This window comes from Podarcis erhardii (genome assembly GCF_964252035.2).
Source record: "Podarcis erhardii genome assembly, chromosome: 18".
Taxonomy (NCBI): Eukaryota; Metazoa; Chordata; class Lepidosauria; order Squamata; family Lacertidae; genus Podarcis; species Podarcis erhardii.
The window spans coordinates 7,425,880-7,443,128 of record NC_138516.1 but is presented as its reverse complement, the minus strand read 5'-3'; the positions used below and the strand labels follow the sequence as shown (position 1 = coordinate 7,443,128).

Genomic DNA, 17,249 nt, shown 5'->3' with positions numbered 1-17,249 from the left:
GACAAAAAAACTCGCTAGACAAAAGGGTTTTCCGTTTTTCGAGGTGCTTCGCAAGACGAATTTCCCTATGGGCTTGCTTCGAAAGACGAAAACGTCTTGCGAGTTCTTCCCCTTTTCCCCCCCTTTTTCTAAGCCGCTAAGAGCGCTAATCCGCTAAGAGCCGTGCTTCGCAAGACAAAAAACCCGCAAGACGAAGAGACTCGCGGAACGAATTAATTTCGTCTTGCAAGGCACCACTGTATATAATAATAAATTTTATTTATATCGCACCCTGCCTAGCCGAAGCCGGGCTCAGGGCAGCTAACAACAATAAAATAGTACAACATTCTAAAATCATTTTATTATAAAATTAATTCAAATCAAATTGATGGCAACCATTAGGCTAGAGTTCTGTGAAGATTGCCAAAGGAGGGAGTCAGGCTGCGCCCTGGCCAAAGGCCTGGTGGAACAGCTCTGTCTTGCAGGCCCTGCGGAAAGATGTCAAGTCCCACAGGGCCCTAGTCTCTTGGGACAGAGCGTTCCACCAGGTCGGAGCCACAGCCGAAAAAGCCCTGGCTCTGGTTGAGGCCAGCCTAACCTCTCTGTGGCCTGGGACCTTCAGGATATTTTTGTCTGAAGACCGTAAGGTCCTCTTTGGGACATACAAGGAGAGGCAGTCCTGTAGGTACGAGGGTCCTAGGCCATATAGGGCTTTAAAGGTTAAAACCAGCACCTTAAACCTGATCCTGTACTCCACCGGGAGCCAGTGCAGCTGGTATAGCACCGGGTGAATGTGATCTCGCAGTGAGGACTCCGTAAGGAGTCTCGCCGTGGCATTCTGCACCCGCTGGAGTTTCTGGGTCAGTCTCAAGGGCAGCCCCATGTAGAGCGAGTTACAATAATCCAGTCTGGAGGTGACCGTATATAATTGCAATAAATGAGTAAATGGAGGAGAGGAAAGTGAGACCAAGAAACGATAGAAAGGAGAAAGTGAGTGTGCAGGAGAGGGGTGGGAAAATCTGAAAAACTTAAGTTTCTCTCCGTTTTCCAGTTTTCCCAACCTTAAGTTGTTTTCTACATTTCCACATCAGTTCGAGATTATTTTTTTTTAAAAAAAAAAAGTTTGCATCAAACCCACCATTGTTATTTTTTGCAAATTATTGTATGCAGTTTTGCTAAATTATACTTTTTTTTTGCAAAGGCAATCTCCTCTAACGCAAAGCGTCTTTGTATCGCTGGCTCAATTTGTCTGAAAATGGTATCACAATCTGAATGCCGTACTGGCGTCGGACCATTTCTCAGAATATATCACCCGGCTCTAGTCAGTAGAGCACAAGATTCATAGTTCCGGGGCTGTGGGTTCGAGGTTCCTGCACTGTACGTCCTTTCCAACTCTACAGTTCTATGAACGTACCCCCACACCACCACCGAAAGAAACAGCTTCAAAACTTTCAAAACCTCTTGGCAGGACTCCCACCCCGCTTCTAAAACGCCATGCCAGAATTGGGTACTTCCTGCCTGGCTGTAAAAAAAGGTAAAGGACCCCTGGATGGTTAAGTCCAGTCAAAGGCGATTATGGGGTTGTGGTGCCCGTCTCGCTTTCAGGCCGAGGGAGCCGGCGTTTGTCCGCAGACAGTTTTCCGGGTCATGTGGCCAGCAGGACTAAACCGCTTCTGGCACAACGGGACACTGTGATGGAAACCAAAGTGCACAGAAATGCCGTTTACCTTCCCGCCAGAGCGGTACCTATTTATCTACTTGCACCGGTGTGCTTTCAAACTGCTAGGTTCGCTGGGACAGAGCAAGGGGAGCTCACCCCGTCACGGGGATTCGAACCGCCAACCTTCGGATCGGCAAGCCCAAGAAGCTCAGTGGTTTAGACCAGTGTTTCCCAACCTTGTGCCTCCAGCTGTTTTTGGACTACAATTCCCATCATCCCATGCCACTGGTCTTGCTAGTCAGGGATGATGGGAGTTGTAGTTCAAAAACAGCTGGAGGCACAAGGTTGGGAAACACTGGTTTAGACCACTGCCTGTATGTGGAGGGAGCCCCATGGCAGGACAGCTGGTCAAGCTGCTCGTTCTGACCCCCCCCCCCAAACGCACAGAGACACTGGGACAAGCAAGCTGGATATACGTATTTAATTTACAGAGGTGGTAGAAGAATCTATTGCCATGATACCACTTGCCCAGATCAGGCCGAATCCGAGTGTTTGGGGCAGGCAGGGTGGAGAGAGAGAGAGAGAGTGTGTGTGTGTGTGTGTGTGCGTCTTGGGGCTGAGGGCCGTCACAACCCCTCACAGCCGCAGCCCCCTCCCAACTGCTCCATGTGCCAAGCTTGCAGTGGAAGGACAACTGTGGGGGGAACAGGACCCTCCATTCCCCAGAGCAGCAACCCAAGCTGAAAGACCTTCCCCTGCCCCATAGAGCCATTCCCCTTCCCCGCTCCGCAACCGTAGTTCGGGCCTTCAACATCCACCTGCAAAAAACGATGGTATGGCAAACGAGCGTCTCTTTGGTTCTGCTGGCGGGCGGGCACCGCGCAGGCCAGGTTGCCGCCTGAAGCGCAGGGGGAATGGGGACGACGAGCCGGGCTGCTTTGGCAAAGTGCACCTCGGACTCCTCAATGCCGCGATCCGAAGCGGGGGTCTTTCCTCGCTTGTCCTCCCCGAGAAACTCCCAAGAGTTTGGCACGCTGCTCCAGTGTCAAGGAAACACCCCATGCCCGACTGCTGGCAGGGGGGCCCGCAAGTCGTTCCCCGCTGCCAGCCTTGGAGCCGGAACCCCCGCGTCCTCAGCAAAGCGGCGCCACACCCAAGTTGCCCTCCTGTCCGGCCTCCGTGCGAGGAAAGAAGCGCTCCTCCTGTGTTCTGGCAGAGGCGGGCAGAGGAGACGCCGAGCTCATAAGATCTGCTCAGTGCTTGACGCAGAAATGTCCAGCAGTCTCCAGGCGGCGTAAGGGTTGAGCTCGTCCGGGTCTCTGCAGAGGGCCCAAACGTAGAGCATACGTAGAACTTTCTCCTGCAAAGGGGGGACGTTCAGATTTACAGCCAGTTCACATCACGGCATGGGCACTAGGGTTATAACTTTTTGTCTCCCTCTCCCACCAAAACCCCACAATTTCCTGTATTCATAAACACTGGGAAAGGGACTACCATATTTTTCACTCTATAGGACGCACCAGATAATAGGATGCACCTAGTTTGGAGGGGGAGGAAAAAGGAAAAAAAAATTCTGAATCCCAGAAGCCAGAACAGCAAGAGGGATCTGGCTTCTAGGGACAGCCTGCGAAGCCTCCGGAGGGCAGCAGGATGAAGGACCCCGCTGCCCTGCGGAGAGTTTGCACCACTAACCCCTAAGCTAGAACAGCGAGACGGAGCGCTGCGCAGCGCTCCTTCTCACTGTTCTGGCTTCTGGGGCAGCCCGTGAAGCCTCCCTCTCCCTGTTCTGGCTTTTGGCTTAGCCGCGCAGCCTGCATTCGCTCCATAAGACACACACACACACATTTCCCTTTACTTTTTAGAAGGGAAAAAGTGTGTCTTATAGAGCGGAAAATACCGTCATTCTTCTCAGTTGTGATAAAAGTCAATCTGGAATGAAAAGCTGGAATCGCTATGCATATAACTCATAAGTATTTTTTTAAACTGTATGGAACTGTTTAGAACTTTTGCAGCTGTCTGAGACTTCCTAAACCTGTATTGGGAGAATCGCCGGAAGCAGGAGCCATCCGAACATTCCCAAGAAGTAATCGGTGCGCACAGTGTGTGCAATCCAAGTGAGGCGGGAACATTGCGTCGCATGCAGCAGAAACAAAAGACAAACCGCCACCTCGGTTTATTCTAAGCAGTAAGAAGCGATGTACGATGTGCAAAGCGCTGTACAGGTATTAGAAAACTTGAAAGCTCCGCTTTTTCTGTACACATGCTATACACATTGGATTAATACATGATACAGTTACATATAGAAAAATGGATTCATTGATTTCGGGGTGACCTTCCACACCCCACACCAAAAAAAGATTTGGAAATGACAGTTCATTCCTTTGCTTTTAGGCAAAAGTTCATCTAGCTAAGCTGCAGGAACATGAGGCTGTAAATAGGTTATAATCGTAATGGGCAGCACCCTGCTATTTGATAACACAGTGGTACCTAAGTTTTCGAACAGCTTAGTTCACAAACAACTTGGAACCTGAGCGCTGCAAGACCGGAAGTAGGTATTCCAGTTTTTTAACTTTTTTCGGAAGCCGAAAGTGCTCCCTTTTGCATCCACTTGCGTTTCCTCTTGTGCTGTTAATTTGCATTCCCCCCCCCCAATTATAATTGAAGCCTTCCGTTTCTGATTGCAGTGTTCTAAGGTGATATTTGGAGCTTATATCTGGTGCTTTTGTTTTTGCTATTTATCTTGTGTTTTTTGTTTTGAGGCTTTTTCAGTTAATTTGTTTTTGTGACTGTGTGGATCCCAGTTCAGCTACTGATTGATTGATTGATTGATTGATTGTGTGTCTGCAGAAATGGATAAAAGCCACCCATCCAAACAATGACTATCATCAGTGCAGGTAAGGGAAAGAAATAATTTTAATTTTTATCGTCTACAATACTATTTATTTTATAGCACAGTACTTTGATTATTGCTTTCATTTTATGTATCAATGGTCTCGTTAGACAGTAAAATTAATGTTAAATTGCTGTTTTAGGGGTTGTTCTTAAACGTATGGAACGGATTAATCCATTTTGCATTACTTACTATGGGAAAGCGCACCTTGGTTTTGGAACACTTTGGTTTTGGAACAGACTTCCGGAACGGATTAAGTTTGAAAACCAAGGTACAGTGGTGCCTCGCAAGACGAAATTAATCCGTTCCGTGAGGCTCTTCGTATAGCGGTTTTTTCGTCTTGCGAAGCAAGCCCATTGACAGCTTAGTGGATTAGCGCTATTAGCGGTTTAGCGGCTTTTAGCGGATCAGCTGATAAGCGGCTTAGCGGCTTAGGAAAAGGGGGGGAAGGGGGGGAACCGCAGGAACTCGCAAGACATTTCGTCTTGCGAAGCAAGCCCATAGGGAAATTTGTTTTGCGAAGCGCCTCCAAAACGGAAAACCCTTTCGTCTAGCGGGTTTTCCGTCTTGCGAGGCGTTCGTCTTGCGGGGCACCACTGTACCACTGGAATCATACTTGCTTTGGGAACCCATCTGTCAGGAGGGTTCTGTCTAGCCTAGCCCAGCAGGTTCATTCCTTTGCTTTTAGGCAAAAGTTCATCTAACTAAGCTGTAGGAACATGAGGCTGTAAAGAGGTTATAATCCTAACGGGCAGCACCCTGCTATTTGATAATATCGTACTTTTCCGTCTATAAGACGCCCCCATGTATAAGACTATTTCGGGGGACTCAAATTTAAGAAAATGGGGGGAGATGGCCCAGAATTGTTGAGCTTTGGGGGGGCAGCTGCAAAAAATTGCTCACTCACACACGTCATCAAACCCATCTCCCATCTGTCCCATCACCGGCAGAAGCTGCCAATCGCCCGCCCAACTGCCAGAGCGTCAACCAATCAACAACACATACTGACGCAGCAACCAATAACACGCACAACAGCCGCTGACAGCCGCGGCAGCAACCAATCAAACGTCCGCCCTATGAACTGTCCATGTATAAGACGACCTCCACTTATTAGCATGCTTTTTGAAGAAAAAAAACATAGCCTTATACATGGAAAAGTACGGTAATCACAGTTGCTTTGGGAACCCGTCTGTCAGGAGAGGTCTGTGTAGCCTAGCCCAGGAGATTGGATGCAACAGAAGGTTAAATAAAGGCAGCTCACAAGACCTGAGTGCGCAAGGCAAGTTGGGCAAATTTTACTCACCGGGTCTCCTTCCACGACTTCCCCTTTCTGGTTTTTGATCACCATGACTAACTGAGCTTGGAAAGTGATGATCAACACAGGTCCCTGCTCCATCATCTTACCCATTGCGAGCTGCAAAGCGGAGAAAAACTTCAAGTTACTAGTCCATAGCGGTGCTGGGTAGCTCGGTCGATAGAGCGCAAAGCTCTTTCCCCCCCCAATTTTTTTTTTATAAATTTTCAAAAATTCAAAACAAACAAACATACACACAAACAAACATACATACATACATCCTGTAACATAATTAAGTAACTTCCTCAAATCCCCTTGGCTGAATTTCATTATATATCATTTGAACAGTTTTCCAAAATCAATTCTCACAAAAACTTAACTTGATCACTTAACATCTTTCATTCTTTCTAATTTACCGTATTTTTGCTCTATAAGATGCACCTAGTTTTTGGAGGAGGAAAACAAGAAAAAAAATATTCTGAATCCCAGAAGCCAGAACAGCAAGAGGGACCGCTGCTTTCGCTCCACAGCGATCCCCCTTGCTGTTCTGGCTTCTGGGATAGCTGCGCAGCCTGCATTCGCTCCATAAGACGCACACACATTTCCGCTTACTTTTCAGGAGGGAAAAGGTGAGTCTTATAGAGCAAAAAATACGGTAACTTTAAGCATCTTAAATCTTATGCTTATATATTTAAATCCTAAGCCTATCTATTATTTGCAAGCTTTTCCAATTAAGTTATCTTTAACATATTTAGCTAAATAGGTAAAGGTAAAGGGACCCCTGACCATTAGGTCCAGTCGTGGCCGACTCTGGGGTTGCGGTGCTCATCTCGCTTTATTGGCCAAGGGAGCTGGCATACAGCTTCCGGGTCATGTGGCCAGCAGGACTAAGCCGCTTCTGGCAAACCAGAGCAGCACATGAAAACGACGTTTACCTTCCGGAGTGGTACCTATTTATCTACTTGCACTTTGACGTGCTTTCAAACTGCTAGGTTGGCAGGAGCTAGGACAGAGCAAAGGGAGCTCACCCCGTCATTGCGGGGATTAGAACTGCCGACCCTGCGATCGGCAAGCCCAAGAGGCTCAGTGGTTTAGAGCACAGAACCACCAGCGTCCTAATGGCCTAATGGGGCAGTTGTGAGGCAATTGCGCTCTTCCAGCTCTCCAGGCTCTGCTATTAAAGCTTTGCCGCTGGACAGGAGGGAGCGAAAGAAGAAGAAGAAGAGTTTGGATTTGATATCCTGCTTTATCACTACCCAAAGGAGTCTCAAAGCGGCTAACAATCTCCTTTCCCTTCGTCCCCCACAACAAACACTCTGTGAGGTTGAGTGGGGCTGAGAGACTTCAGAGAAGTGTGACTGGCCCAAGGTCACCCAGCAGCTGCAGGTGGAGAAGCGGGGAAGCGAACCCGGTTCACCAGATTACGAGACTACCGCTCTTAACCACTACACCACACTGGCCCTTTGACTGCCAGATGTCCCAGTCCAGGCCAAGAAAGAGGGGCAAGCACTCACATCTACATTGTCGACGTCCAAAATCCTGGAGTGGAACTGAAGCCCCATCGCTTTCGCTTGTTGAATCGGGTGTGCCAGCTGGCTGTAAGTCTGAAAGAAGTTATTTCCATGGTATTATTTATTAAACTTATATATATGACCCTTTCCTTCAAGGACCTCAAAGCGGCACACTTGGGTCTCTCCCGCCCCCAATCGCCCATATCTGGGCGATATCAGCTTTTCAACACTGTGGAACAGGCAGCATCAGCCCAGCAGCCATCAGGGCTGGAAGGAGGCAGCTGGTTTTTCCAAATCTGCCCCCGTTCGCAATGGTTTCTTCCTGTAATGGCTGCAGCCAACCAACAAAAGGGAGACAATAGAGGAAACTATTCTGCCCGGTCTCTCCTGATCATAGAATCATAGAATCCTAGAGTTGGAAGAGACCACAAGGGCCATCGAGTCCAACCCCCTGCCAAGCAGGAAACACCATCAGAGCACTCCTGACATATGGTTGTCAAGCCTCTGCTTAAAGACCTCCAAAGAAGGAGACTCCACCACACTCCTTGGCAGCAAATTCCACTGTCAAACAGCTCTTACTGTCAGGAAGTTCTCCCTAATGTTTAGGTGGAATCTTCTTTCTTGTAGTTTGGAACCATTGCTCCATGTCCGCTTCTCTGGAGCAGCAGAAAACAACCTTTCTCCCTCCTCTATGTGACATCCTTTTATATATTTGAACATGGTTATCATATCACCCCTTAACCTCCTCTTCTCCAGGCTAAACATGCCCAGCTCCCTTAGCCGTTCCTCATAAGGCATCGTTTCCAGGCCTTTGACCATTTTGGTTGCCCTCCTCTGGACCCGTTCCAGTTTGTCAGTGTCCTTCTTGAACTGTGGTGCCCAGAACTGGACACAGTACTCCAGGTGAGGTCTGACCAGAGCAGAATACAGTGGCACTATTACTTCCCTTGATCTAGATGTTATACTCCTATTGATGCAGCCCAGAATTGCATTGGCTTTTTTAGCTGCCGCGTCACACTCTTGATCTATCTGATCTCGCTCCCTCCTTCCATTGTTTCTGCTCAAAAATGGGTGCCACCAACCAGCAGGGCAGAAACAAGCAAGGAAAAACACGGAAGAAAGCAAATTGACTCTGAGGTGTTTATAGTAAAGTTTGGGGATAGTTCCTTGTGTGCGGATATATGAATTTTCGCATCCTGAGCAGGAAGACAGCGGGACCCATGTGCAGTGGTGTAGCCTGGGTTGCCAGTGCCCGGTACAGCGTAGGAGGAAAATGGACTGAGTATGCATGCGCATTTAACGGCCTAACGGCGTCTGCGCCACGCAGATCACAGCTGCAGAGGTTGTCAGTCTGCATTCCTTAGTGCAGACAGTATTGACCTGATCTTTCCCATTCTAACTTAATTCAAGAGGGTTCTGGAAGCTTGTGTGAAAGGAACAAGCAGAAGGTTCGTGGTGTTTGGGTTATTCCTTCAGAGAAGCTGAGTACAGCTGGTTTAAACTGGTTCTGTTATCTCTTCTGTCATGCTGACTATAATAGTCAGGCCAGAAGGAGACTGGGTTTCACTTTCTCTATCTATCTCTTCTCCTTCTGGTGTGGTGTTCTGTAAATAGTATGCTTAACATTAAGGTTTTAGTCTTATAATAAGTTACTGTAAATTTAATTCTACTGCAACTGGATTTCTTATGGACAGGGCCAATCCTGAATGTATTGGATTTGTGACCATTATGGGCCTCGGCCCAGTATACCTGAAGGAGCGTCTCCACCCCCATCGTTCTGCCCGGACACTGAGATCCAGCGCCGAGGGCTTTCCGGAGGTTCCCTCATTGCGAAAAGCAAAGCTACAGGGAACCAGGCAGAGGGCCTTCTCGGTAGTGGCGCCCACCCTGTGGAACGCCCTCCCATCAGATGTCAAAGCGATAAATAACTACCTGATATTCAGAAGACATCTTAAGGCAGCCCTGTTCAGGGAAGTTTTTAATGTGTGACATCTTAGTGTATTTTTGGTCTTTGTGGAAGCTGCCCAGTGTGGCTGGGGAAACCCAGCCAGATGGGTGGGGTATAAATAATAATAATAATAATAATAATAATAATAATAATAATAATAATAATTTGCCTTCAGAGCAGTAAAGCTCTGCTGGGTGAAATACAATTGCCTCTAGTCTATTTTTGGGAATCCTGCACAACGTGTTTTAAGTTTTACTCTGCTAGCTATACGTCGGGGTTCTGCTCTGGATCAATACTGAGTAGAATTCCTTGACAGAGGTAAGAAAAGAAGAGTTGTTCTGTTCTCAGGAGACGTCACTGGTTCACATGGAGAAGCCGTTTTCAATGGAACTCAGCTGTATAGAGGCAGCGCCAGGTGTTGAATTTTTGCGCCCCTGACAATTCTGCACCTGGGGCAACTGCCCCGGGGGGCCCGCCACCACGCTACGCCACTGCCCATGCACACGAAGTTAAAAAGAGCATCCCTGGATGTAATCTGGCAACCTACCGTATTTTTTGCTCTGTAAGACTCACCTTTTCCCTCCTAAAAAGTAAATGTGTGTGCGTCTTATGGAGCGAATGCAGGCTGCGCAGCTATCCCAGAAGCCAGAACAGCAAGAGGGATTGCTGCTTTCGCTGCGCAGCGATCCCTCTTGCTGTTCTGGCTTCTGAGATTCAGAATATTTTTTTCCTTGTTTTCCTCCTCCAAAAACTAGGTGCGTCTTGTGGTCTGGTGCATCTTATAGAGCGAAAAATATGGTGCCGTCTTGTAGACGCCAGCCAGGAGCCTTTGGGAAGCCTGCGAGCAAGGTGTCAGCTCTCATGTCCTTTTGGGACACTCCTGAATGTCAGCATGGAAAGATCGCAATTCCCCACGAACCCCGCCAGGACCAACCACGCCATCTCCCGGGGCAAACACTCACCGCCTCGTAACACCAGTCCTTGAGGATATCCAGGTCTCCGGTTATAATGGCCTAAAGAAAAGGAGGAGAGACAACAGAGCATCACACACAAGGAGCTGCGATCACAGAGGGACAAGCAGAAGGACAACGGAGAGTACACGAAGGGCCTAAGGGCTGTAGGCTTGGAGTAGAGGGACTGCTTGGCATACAGAAGGTCCCAGGTTCAACACACACCCCAGAGAGAGCTGTGCCAGTCAGGGTAGACAATATTGAGTCACGTGGACCAATACACCTGACTCTGTATGAGGCAGGTTCCGATATTCCTAAATCTAAAACTTTCCCCAAACTCTCTTCCTTGCACCCGAGTTCTAATAAAGAATCAGAGAACTGTAGAGTTGGGACACCAAGCGGCTGGAGGAGGAGGAGCTGGCAGACGATCAAATGAAGATTTAATAAGGAAGTTGGCAGAAGAGGACATCTGGTCTTCCCAGGGCAAACTGTTAGGCCTGGGATTTTGGGGGAAGGGCGGGGGGGAAGGCAGGCAAGTGGGAGAAGCCGTCCCTTAAAGACTCAGCAAATTGCTTTCCTGCGTGAGAGTGTCCCGTTTTGCTGATAGCAGGAAAAGAGAGCAGAATAACTCAAGAGCAACATGGCAAAGTCCAGCAAGTTACTGACATATTTATGACTCGGCTGGCTGGGTGGAGAAAGGATGGTGTTTAATAGCCGGGGCGGGGGGGGGGAGCAACAAAGCTGCAGAAGAAAACAATTTGGCGGGGCCCCCGGGCTTGCTGGGCATCAACAACCGCTATTTCATGATCGATAGCAGGAATCAAAGTTTTACAGGAGGGAGCGCATGGAGGGAAGAGCTTCTGGAGGATGCCGTCGGAGGATTAAAACCTTGGGAAGCAGCTATTTTTGAGGTGCATAGCGGCCAGGAGAATTTATCTGTTTTTACACTTGGCTCTCCAAGATTTCAGGTGGGAGTTTTTCTCCAAGCGCCAACTGAAGGTGCCAAGGCTGGGTGTTCATCAGAATGCGGATGATACCCAGCTCTACCTCTCTTTCAACTCAGGACCAGAGAAGGCGGTGAAGGTCCTGTGTGAGTTTCTGGAGGCGGTTGGAGGATGGATGGCGGCTAACGGATTGTGGTTGAATCCTGACAAGACAGAAGGACTGTTTTTGGGGGACAGGGGGCAGGCTGGTGTGGAGGACTCCCTGGTCCTGAATAGGGCAACTGTGCCCCTGAAGGACCAGGTGCGCAGCCTGGGAGTCATTTTGGACCCACAGCTGTCCATGGAGGCGCAAGTCAATTCTGTGTCCAGGGTGGCTGTCTACCAGCTCCATCTGGTACGCAGGCTGAGACCCTACCTGCCCGCGGACAGCCTTGCCAGAGTGGTGCATGCTCTAGTTATCTCATGCTTGGACAATTCAATGTGTTGGTGCTGACCTTTAAACCCCTAAACGGCCTCGGTCCAGTATACCTGAAGGAGTGTCTCCACCTCCAATGTTCAGCCTGGACACTGAGATCCAGCGCCGAGGGCCTTCTGGCGGTTCCCTCATTGCGAGAAGTCAGGTTACAGGGAACCAGACAAAGGGCCTTCTCGGTGATGGCGCCCTCCCTGTGGAACACCCTCCCTTCAGATGTAAAGGAAATAAGCAGCTATCTTCTCTTTAAAAGACATCTGAAGGCAGCCCTGTTCAGGGAGGTTTTTAATAGTTAATGCTATACTGTTTTTAACACTTGATTGGGAGCCGCCCAGAGTGGCCGGGGAAACTCAGCCAGATGGGCGGGGTATAAATAAATCATCATTATTATTATTGATTCAATAAATAAATAAAAATGAATAGAGAAAGATCCTGCCTCGTCCCTCCTTTTTCTGGACTTTGACACCTTCCTGAAAGCCATCAGTTGTCTCTCTCTCTCTGTCCTGTGATGCCAGGGCCACTTCCCACATTGCCGCCTTTAAGTGAGACACCCCCCCCCTCGCTGCTTGGGCACACAAGACACCCCCACACCCCAAACCTGCCTCTAGGATGTTGGGGATGATGTCGTCCTCACACTGCTTGAGGAACCGGTCCTTGTCGAAGTTTGGGTCGACGCGGAGGATCTCAGTCAGGACCCCCGACATTTCAGTCTTGGAGAACAGCCCGCCTGCCGATACAAGCAGAGGCAACAGAGGGTTGGCATTTGGAGGGGGTTCAGAGTGACGCTGGGGGGGGGGTGAGAAACCCCCGGAAGAAGAAGAAGAGTTTGGATTTGATATCCCGCTTTATTACCACCCGAAGGAGTCTCAAAGCGGCTAACATTCTCCTTTCCCTTCCTCCCCCACAACAAACACTCTGTGAGGTGAGTGGGGCTGAAGGACTTCAGAGAAGTGTGACTGGCCCAAGGTCACCCAGCAGCTGCAGGTGGAGGAGCGGAGACGCGAACCCGGTTCCCCAGATTACGAGTCCACCGCTCTTAACCACTACACCACACTGGCCTCTCTGAGAGGGAATCTGCAATGCCCAGGATCATCTGGGGAACATCATGTGCTTTAAATGCTCGCTGGATGCACTTTAAATCATAGCATCCTAGAACTGTAGAGTTGTGAGGGACCCCGAGGGTCATGTAGTCCAACCCCCTGCAATGCAGGAATCTCAACTGACATCTGACATCCTCGACTTTAAGCAAGGGCTTGGTTCCTGGGGCCAAAGGGATCGGCGAAGATGCTGGGATGCGTCCAGGGAGATGGGGGCATTTAGCAGGCCCCCCGGCTGGCTCCAGCCACCGGCCAGCAGCAGGGCGAACTCCAGTTTTCGGAACAGCATCAATCAGCGACACAAGCCTCAGGGAGCTTTAGAGACTTGGCACGCTCTTATCAGCAGTGTGAATAAATCTTCACAACGGAGGTGGCGGACAGAGACATGTGTAAGCATTATTTACAGGCGTTTATTCAGCATAAGAAGGGACGTGGGTGGTGCTGTGGGTTAAACCACAGAGCCTAGGACCAGCCGATCAGAAGGTCGGCAATTCGAATCCCTGCGACGGGGTGAGCTCCCGTTGCTCGGTCCCTGCTCCTGCCAACCTACCAGCTCAAAAGCACGTCATAGTGCAAGTAGATAAATAGGTACCACTCTGGAGGGAAGGTAAACGGCGTTTCTGTGCGCTGCTCTGGTTCTCCAGAAGCGGCTTAGTCCTGCTGGCCACATGACCCGGAAGCTGTACGCTGGCTCCCTCAGCCAGTAAAGCGAGATGAGCGCCGCAACCCTAGAGTCGGCCACAACTGGACCTAATGATCAGGGGTCCCTTTACCTTTATTCAGCATAGTTCAGGAATAAGGGAAAAAACATGTCTGCTTCCCTTCGTGTCCAAGCAAACAACTGGATAGCAAAAGCAGAAGTTCCCAGCAAACTGTGCTGGAAGTAAACAGGCGTGTGACACACAACAGTCATGCCTGTTCCTTCTAAGGTGGAACAGAACTATATCCTAACAGAAGAATCACTCAGCGACCCAAAACTCTCAGCTTTGCTTCCCTATGTCGTGAAAAACCAAGGTGCTAGTCCTTAAGACCATGGGGTGGAGGGGAGAAACCCTGTGTGTAGCATCTGGAAGAAGCCAGAGAGGAGGAGGAGGAGGAGGAGGAGGAGGAGAAGAAGAAGAAGAAGAAGAAGAAGAAGAGGAGGAGGAGGAGGAGGAGGAGGAGAAGAAGAAGAAGAAGAAGAGGAGGAGGAGGAGGAGGAGAAGGAGGAGGAGAAGAAGAAGAAGAAGAAGAGGAGGAGGAGGAGGAGGAGGAGAAGAAGAAGAAGAAGAAGAGGAGGAGGAGGAGGAGGAGAAGGAGGAGGAGAAGAAGAAGAAGAAGAGGAGGAGGAGGAGGAGGAGGAGGAGGAGAAGGAGGAGGAGAAGAAGAAGAAGAAGAGAGAGGAGGAGGAGGAGGAGGAGGAGGAGGAGGAGGAGGAGAAGAAGAAGAAGAGGAGGAGGAGGAGGAGGAGGAGGAGGAGAAGGAGGAGGAGAAGAAGAAGAAGAAGAAGAGGAGGAGGAGGAGGAGGAGGAGGAGGAGGAGGAGGAGAAGAAGAAGAAGAAGAAGAAGAGGAGGAGGAGGAGGAGGAGAAGGAGGAGGAGAAGAAGAAGAAGAAGAAGAGGAGGAGGAGGAGGAGGAGGAGGAGGAGGAGGAGGAGGAGGAGGAGAAGAAGAAGAAGAAGAAGAAGAGGAGGAGGAGGAGGAGGAGGAGGAGGAGGAGGAGAAGAAGAAGAAGAAGAGGAGGAGGAGGAGGAGGAGGAGGAGAAGGAGGAGGAGAAGAAGAAGAAGAAGAAGAGGAGGAGGAGGAGGAGGAGGAGGAGGAGGAGGAGAAAGAAGAGGAGGAGGAGAGAAAGAAGAAGAAGAAGAAGAAGAAGAAGAGGAGGAGGAGGAGGAGGAGGAGGAGAAGGAGGAGAAGAAGAAGAAGAAGAAGAAGAAGAGGAGGAGGAGGAGGAGGAGGAGTTTGGAGTCTCAAAGCGGCTCACATTCTCCTTTCCCTTCCTCCCCCACAACAAACACTCTGTGAGGTGAGTGGGGCTGAGAGACTTCAGAGAAGTGTGACTGGCCCAAGGTCACCCAGCAGCTGCAGGTGGAGGAGCGGAGACGCGAACCCGCTTCCCCAGATTACGAGGCCACCGCTCCTAACCACTACACCACACTGGCTCTTTTGAGAGAGACCCAAGTGGGCTTCTTCCTACAGATGCCTAGACAACACTTCAACCGCTAAACCACAACGCGATACAGGCAGCCCCCCCCCCCACTTATGAGCAGTCGACCACATATAAGTGCACCACTGGGAAACAGATAAGATAGGTTTGAACCGGGAAATGGCGGGAGAGAGCTCGAGAGTCCTCGTGGCTCACGAGGAGACCCTCCTGGAGTCCGGAGAGGACGTCAGTGAGGGCAGAGGAAGCCCCAAAGGGACTGGAAGCGCCACGGCTTTGTTTACATTACATTTACATTTAATGCTCTTCCTTCTGCCTTACATCAGGGCAGATTTGAGGGTAAACCATACACAGTACGGGTCTGTCCTTATGGTTCGTTGGAAGTTGAAACTGCTTCACATGTACTATTACGTTGTCATCTTTATGAGGATATACGTTTGACTTTTATTACACCTGTTTTGCAAAAGTCCAGGAAAGAATCGGAATACCATAGTTTAAATAGTCCTCTACTGTTAGAGGACAAGAATCCCAAGACTACATTAAATGTAGCTAAATTCTGTGCGTCTGCAATCAATCGCAGCAAGCAAGTGGTAGCCCATAATGTTCAAACCTCTAAATGCTAATTACAGGGGACACGCTAACAATTAATTTTAATTCTTATATTTAGAGCCTTGTTATATTCATATTGTCCCTTGTATTTCTGATATTGTTTTATGATCTGTGATATTGTGTGTGCTGATGCTGGTCTGTGACCGTATTAATAAATTCAATTCAATTCAATACAATACATTGCTCAGCCTCCCCGCCGTCTAGCAGCTGAAACGTGGGGTAGCGCAACAGCCGCAGCCTCCTTTCCACCCATCCAGCGGTCTCCAGTCAGCCCCAGAGCTTCAACTCTAGTCATAGAGGGAGCTGTGAGCAGAGAGAGGGGGGTGGAGAGCCATTTTACCTTGTGAAACGCACGGAGACCTGAGGGCAAAGGTAAAAGGTAAAGGACCCCTGGACGGTTAAGTCCAGTCAAAGGCGACTCTGGGGTTGTGGCGCTCATCTTGCTTTCAGGCCGAGGGAGCCAGCGTTTGTCCGCAGACAGCTTTCCGGGTCATGTGGCCAGCAGGACTAAACCACTTCTGGCACAACGGGACACCGTGACGGAAACCAGAGAGCATGGGAACACCGTTTACCTTCCTGCCGCAGCGGTATCTATTGATCTACTTGTTTTCGAACTACTGGTTGGCAAGAGCTGGGATGGAGCAACAAAAGCTCACCTCACCCCATCAAACCGCCGACTTTCCGATCGGCAAGCTCAGGAGTTTAGACCACAGCGCTACCCACGTCCCTATAGGGCCAGCCAGCAGCGCTTGAAGGCGAAAGGCAAGGAGAGAGACTCACCGATGAAGTCTGTCATCTTGTCCGTCACAACGCGAGAGGCCCGGATGATGGCATTGTCGCTCTCGTCATATTTCATTTTCATTTCAAAGAAACCTGCGGAGAGGGGGAGAGAATCAGCAGCGGCCTCAGCCCCATTCCCTCCACACTCCCTCCCCCCAAAAAAATCCACTCTGCATGGGGGCATTCCTCCAGGTGAAGAGGCCCAATGAGGCCTGCCTTACTTGCTTAATTACTTACTTACTTATTTCATACCCACCTGGCTGGGTGTCCCCGGCCAATCTGGGCAGCTCTCAACAGAATATTAAAAACACGGTAAAACTTCCCTAAACTGGCCTGCCTTCAGATGTCTTCTAAAAGTCAGGTAGTTGTTTATCTCCTTGACATCTGAAGGGAAGGCGTTCCACAGGGAGGGTGCCACCACCGAGAAGGCCCTCTGCCTGGTTCCCTGTTACCTCACTTCTCTCAGGGAGGGAACCGCCAGAAGGCACTCGGAGCTGGACCGCCGTGTCCAGGATGAACAATGGGGGTGGAGACGCTCCTTCAAGTGTACTGGGCCATTTAGGGCTTTCAAGGTCAGCACCAACACTTTGAATTGTGCTGAGAAATGTACTGGGAGCCAATAGAGGCATAGCTGTCAACTTTCAGATTTGAAAACAAGGGATCAGCAGCCTCACCTGTCCCGGGGACAGTTTATGGGATATCTAACAATCCGGGATAGCAGCGGGAAGCGGTGTTGGAACAAGGGAATTTCCCACAGGGAGGGCGCCACCACCGAGAAGGCCCTCTGCCTGGTTCCCTGTAACCTCACTTCTCGCAATGAGGGAACCGCCAGAAGGCCCTCGGCGCTGGACCTCGGTGTCTGGCAGAACGATGGGGGTGGAGACGCTCCTTCAGGTATACTGGACCGAGGCCATTTTGGGCTTTAAAGCTCAACACCAACACTTTGAATTGTGCTGGGAAACGTACTGGGAGCCA

General features: G+C 49.7%; 1 protein-coding gene across 1 annotated transcript in view; it reads right to left on the bottom strand.

Moving 5' to 3' along the window:
* Window positions 1-2,108: 2,108 nt before the first annotated feature.
* TIMM44 (translocase of inner mitochondrial membrane 44) overlaps window positions 2,109-17,249 on the bottom strand; it is a 28,010-nt gene continuing 12,869 nt past the window's right edge. The window contains exons 8-13 of the mRNA XM_081846303.1: window positions 16,275-16,367; window positions 12,251-12,375; window positions 10,245-10,295; window positions 7,338-7,427; window positions 5,833-5,943; window positions 2,109-2,999 (exon numbers count right to left, since the gene is read on the bottom strand). Of these exons, the coding sequence (XP_081702429.1) occupies window positions 2,880-2,999; window positions 5,833-5,943; window positions 7,338-7,427; window positions 10,245-10,295; window positions 12,251-12,375; window positions 16,275-16,367 (590 nt within the window). The 3' untranslated portion in view covers window positions 2,109-2,879. The remainder of the gene's footprint in view (window positions 3,000-5,832; window positions 5,944-7,337; window positions 7,428-10,244; window positions 10,296-12,250; window positions 12,376-16,274; window positions 16,368-17,249) is intronic.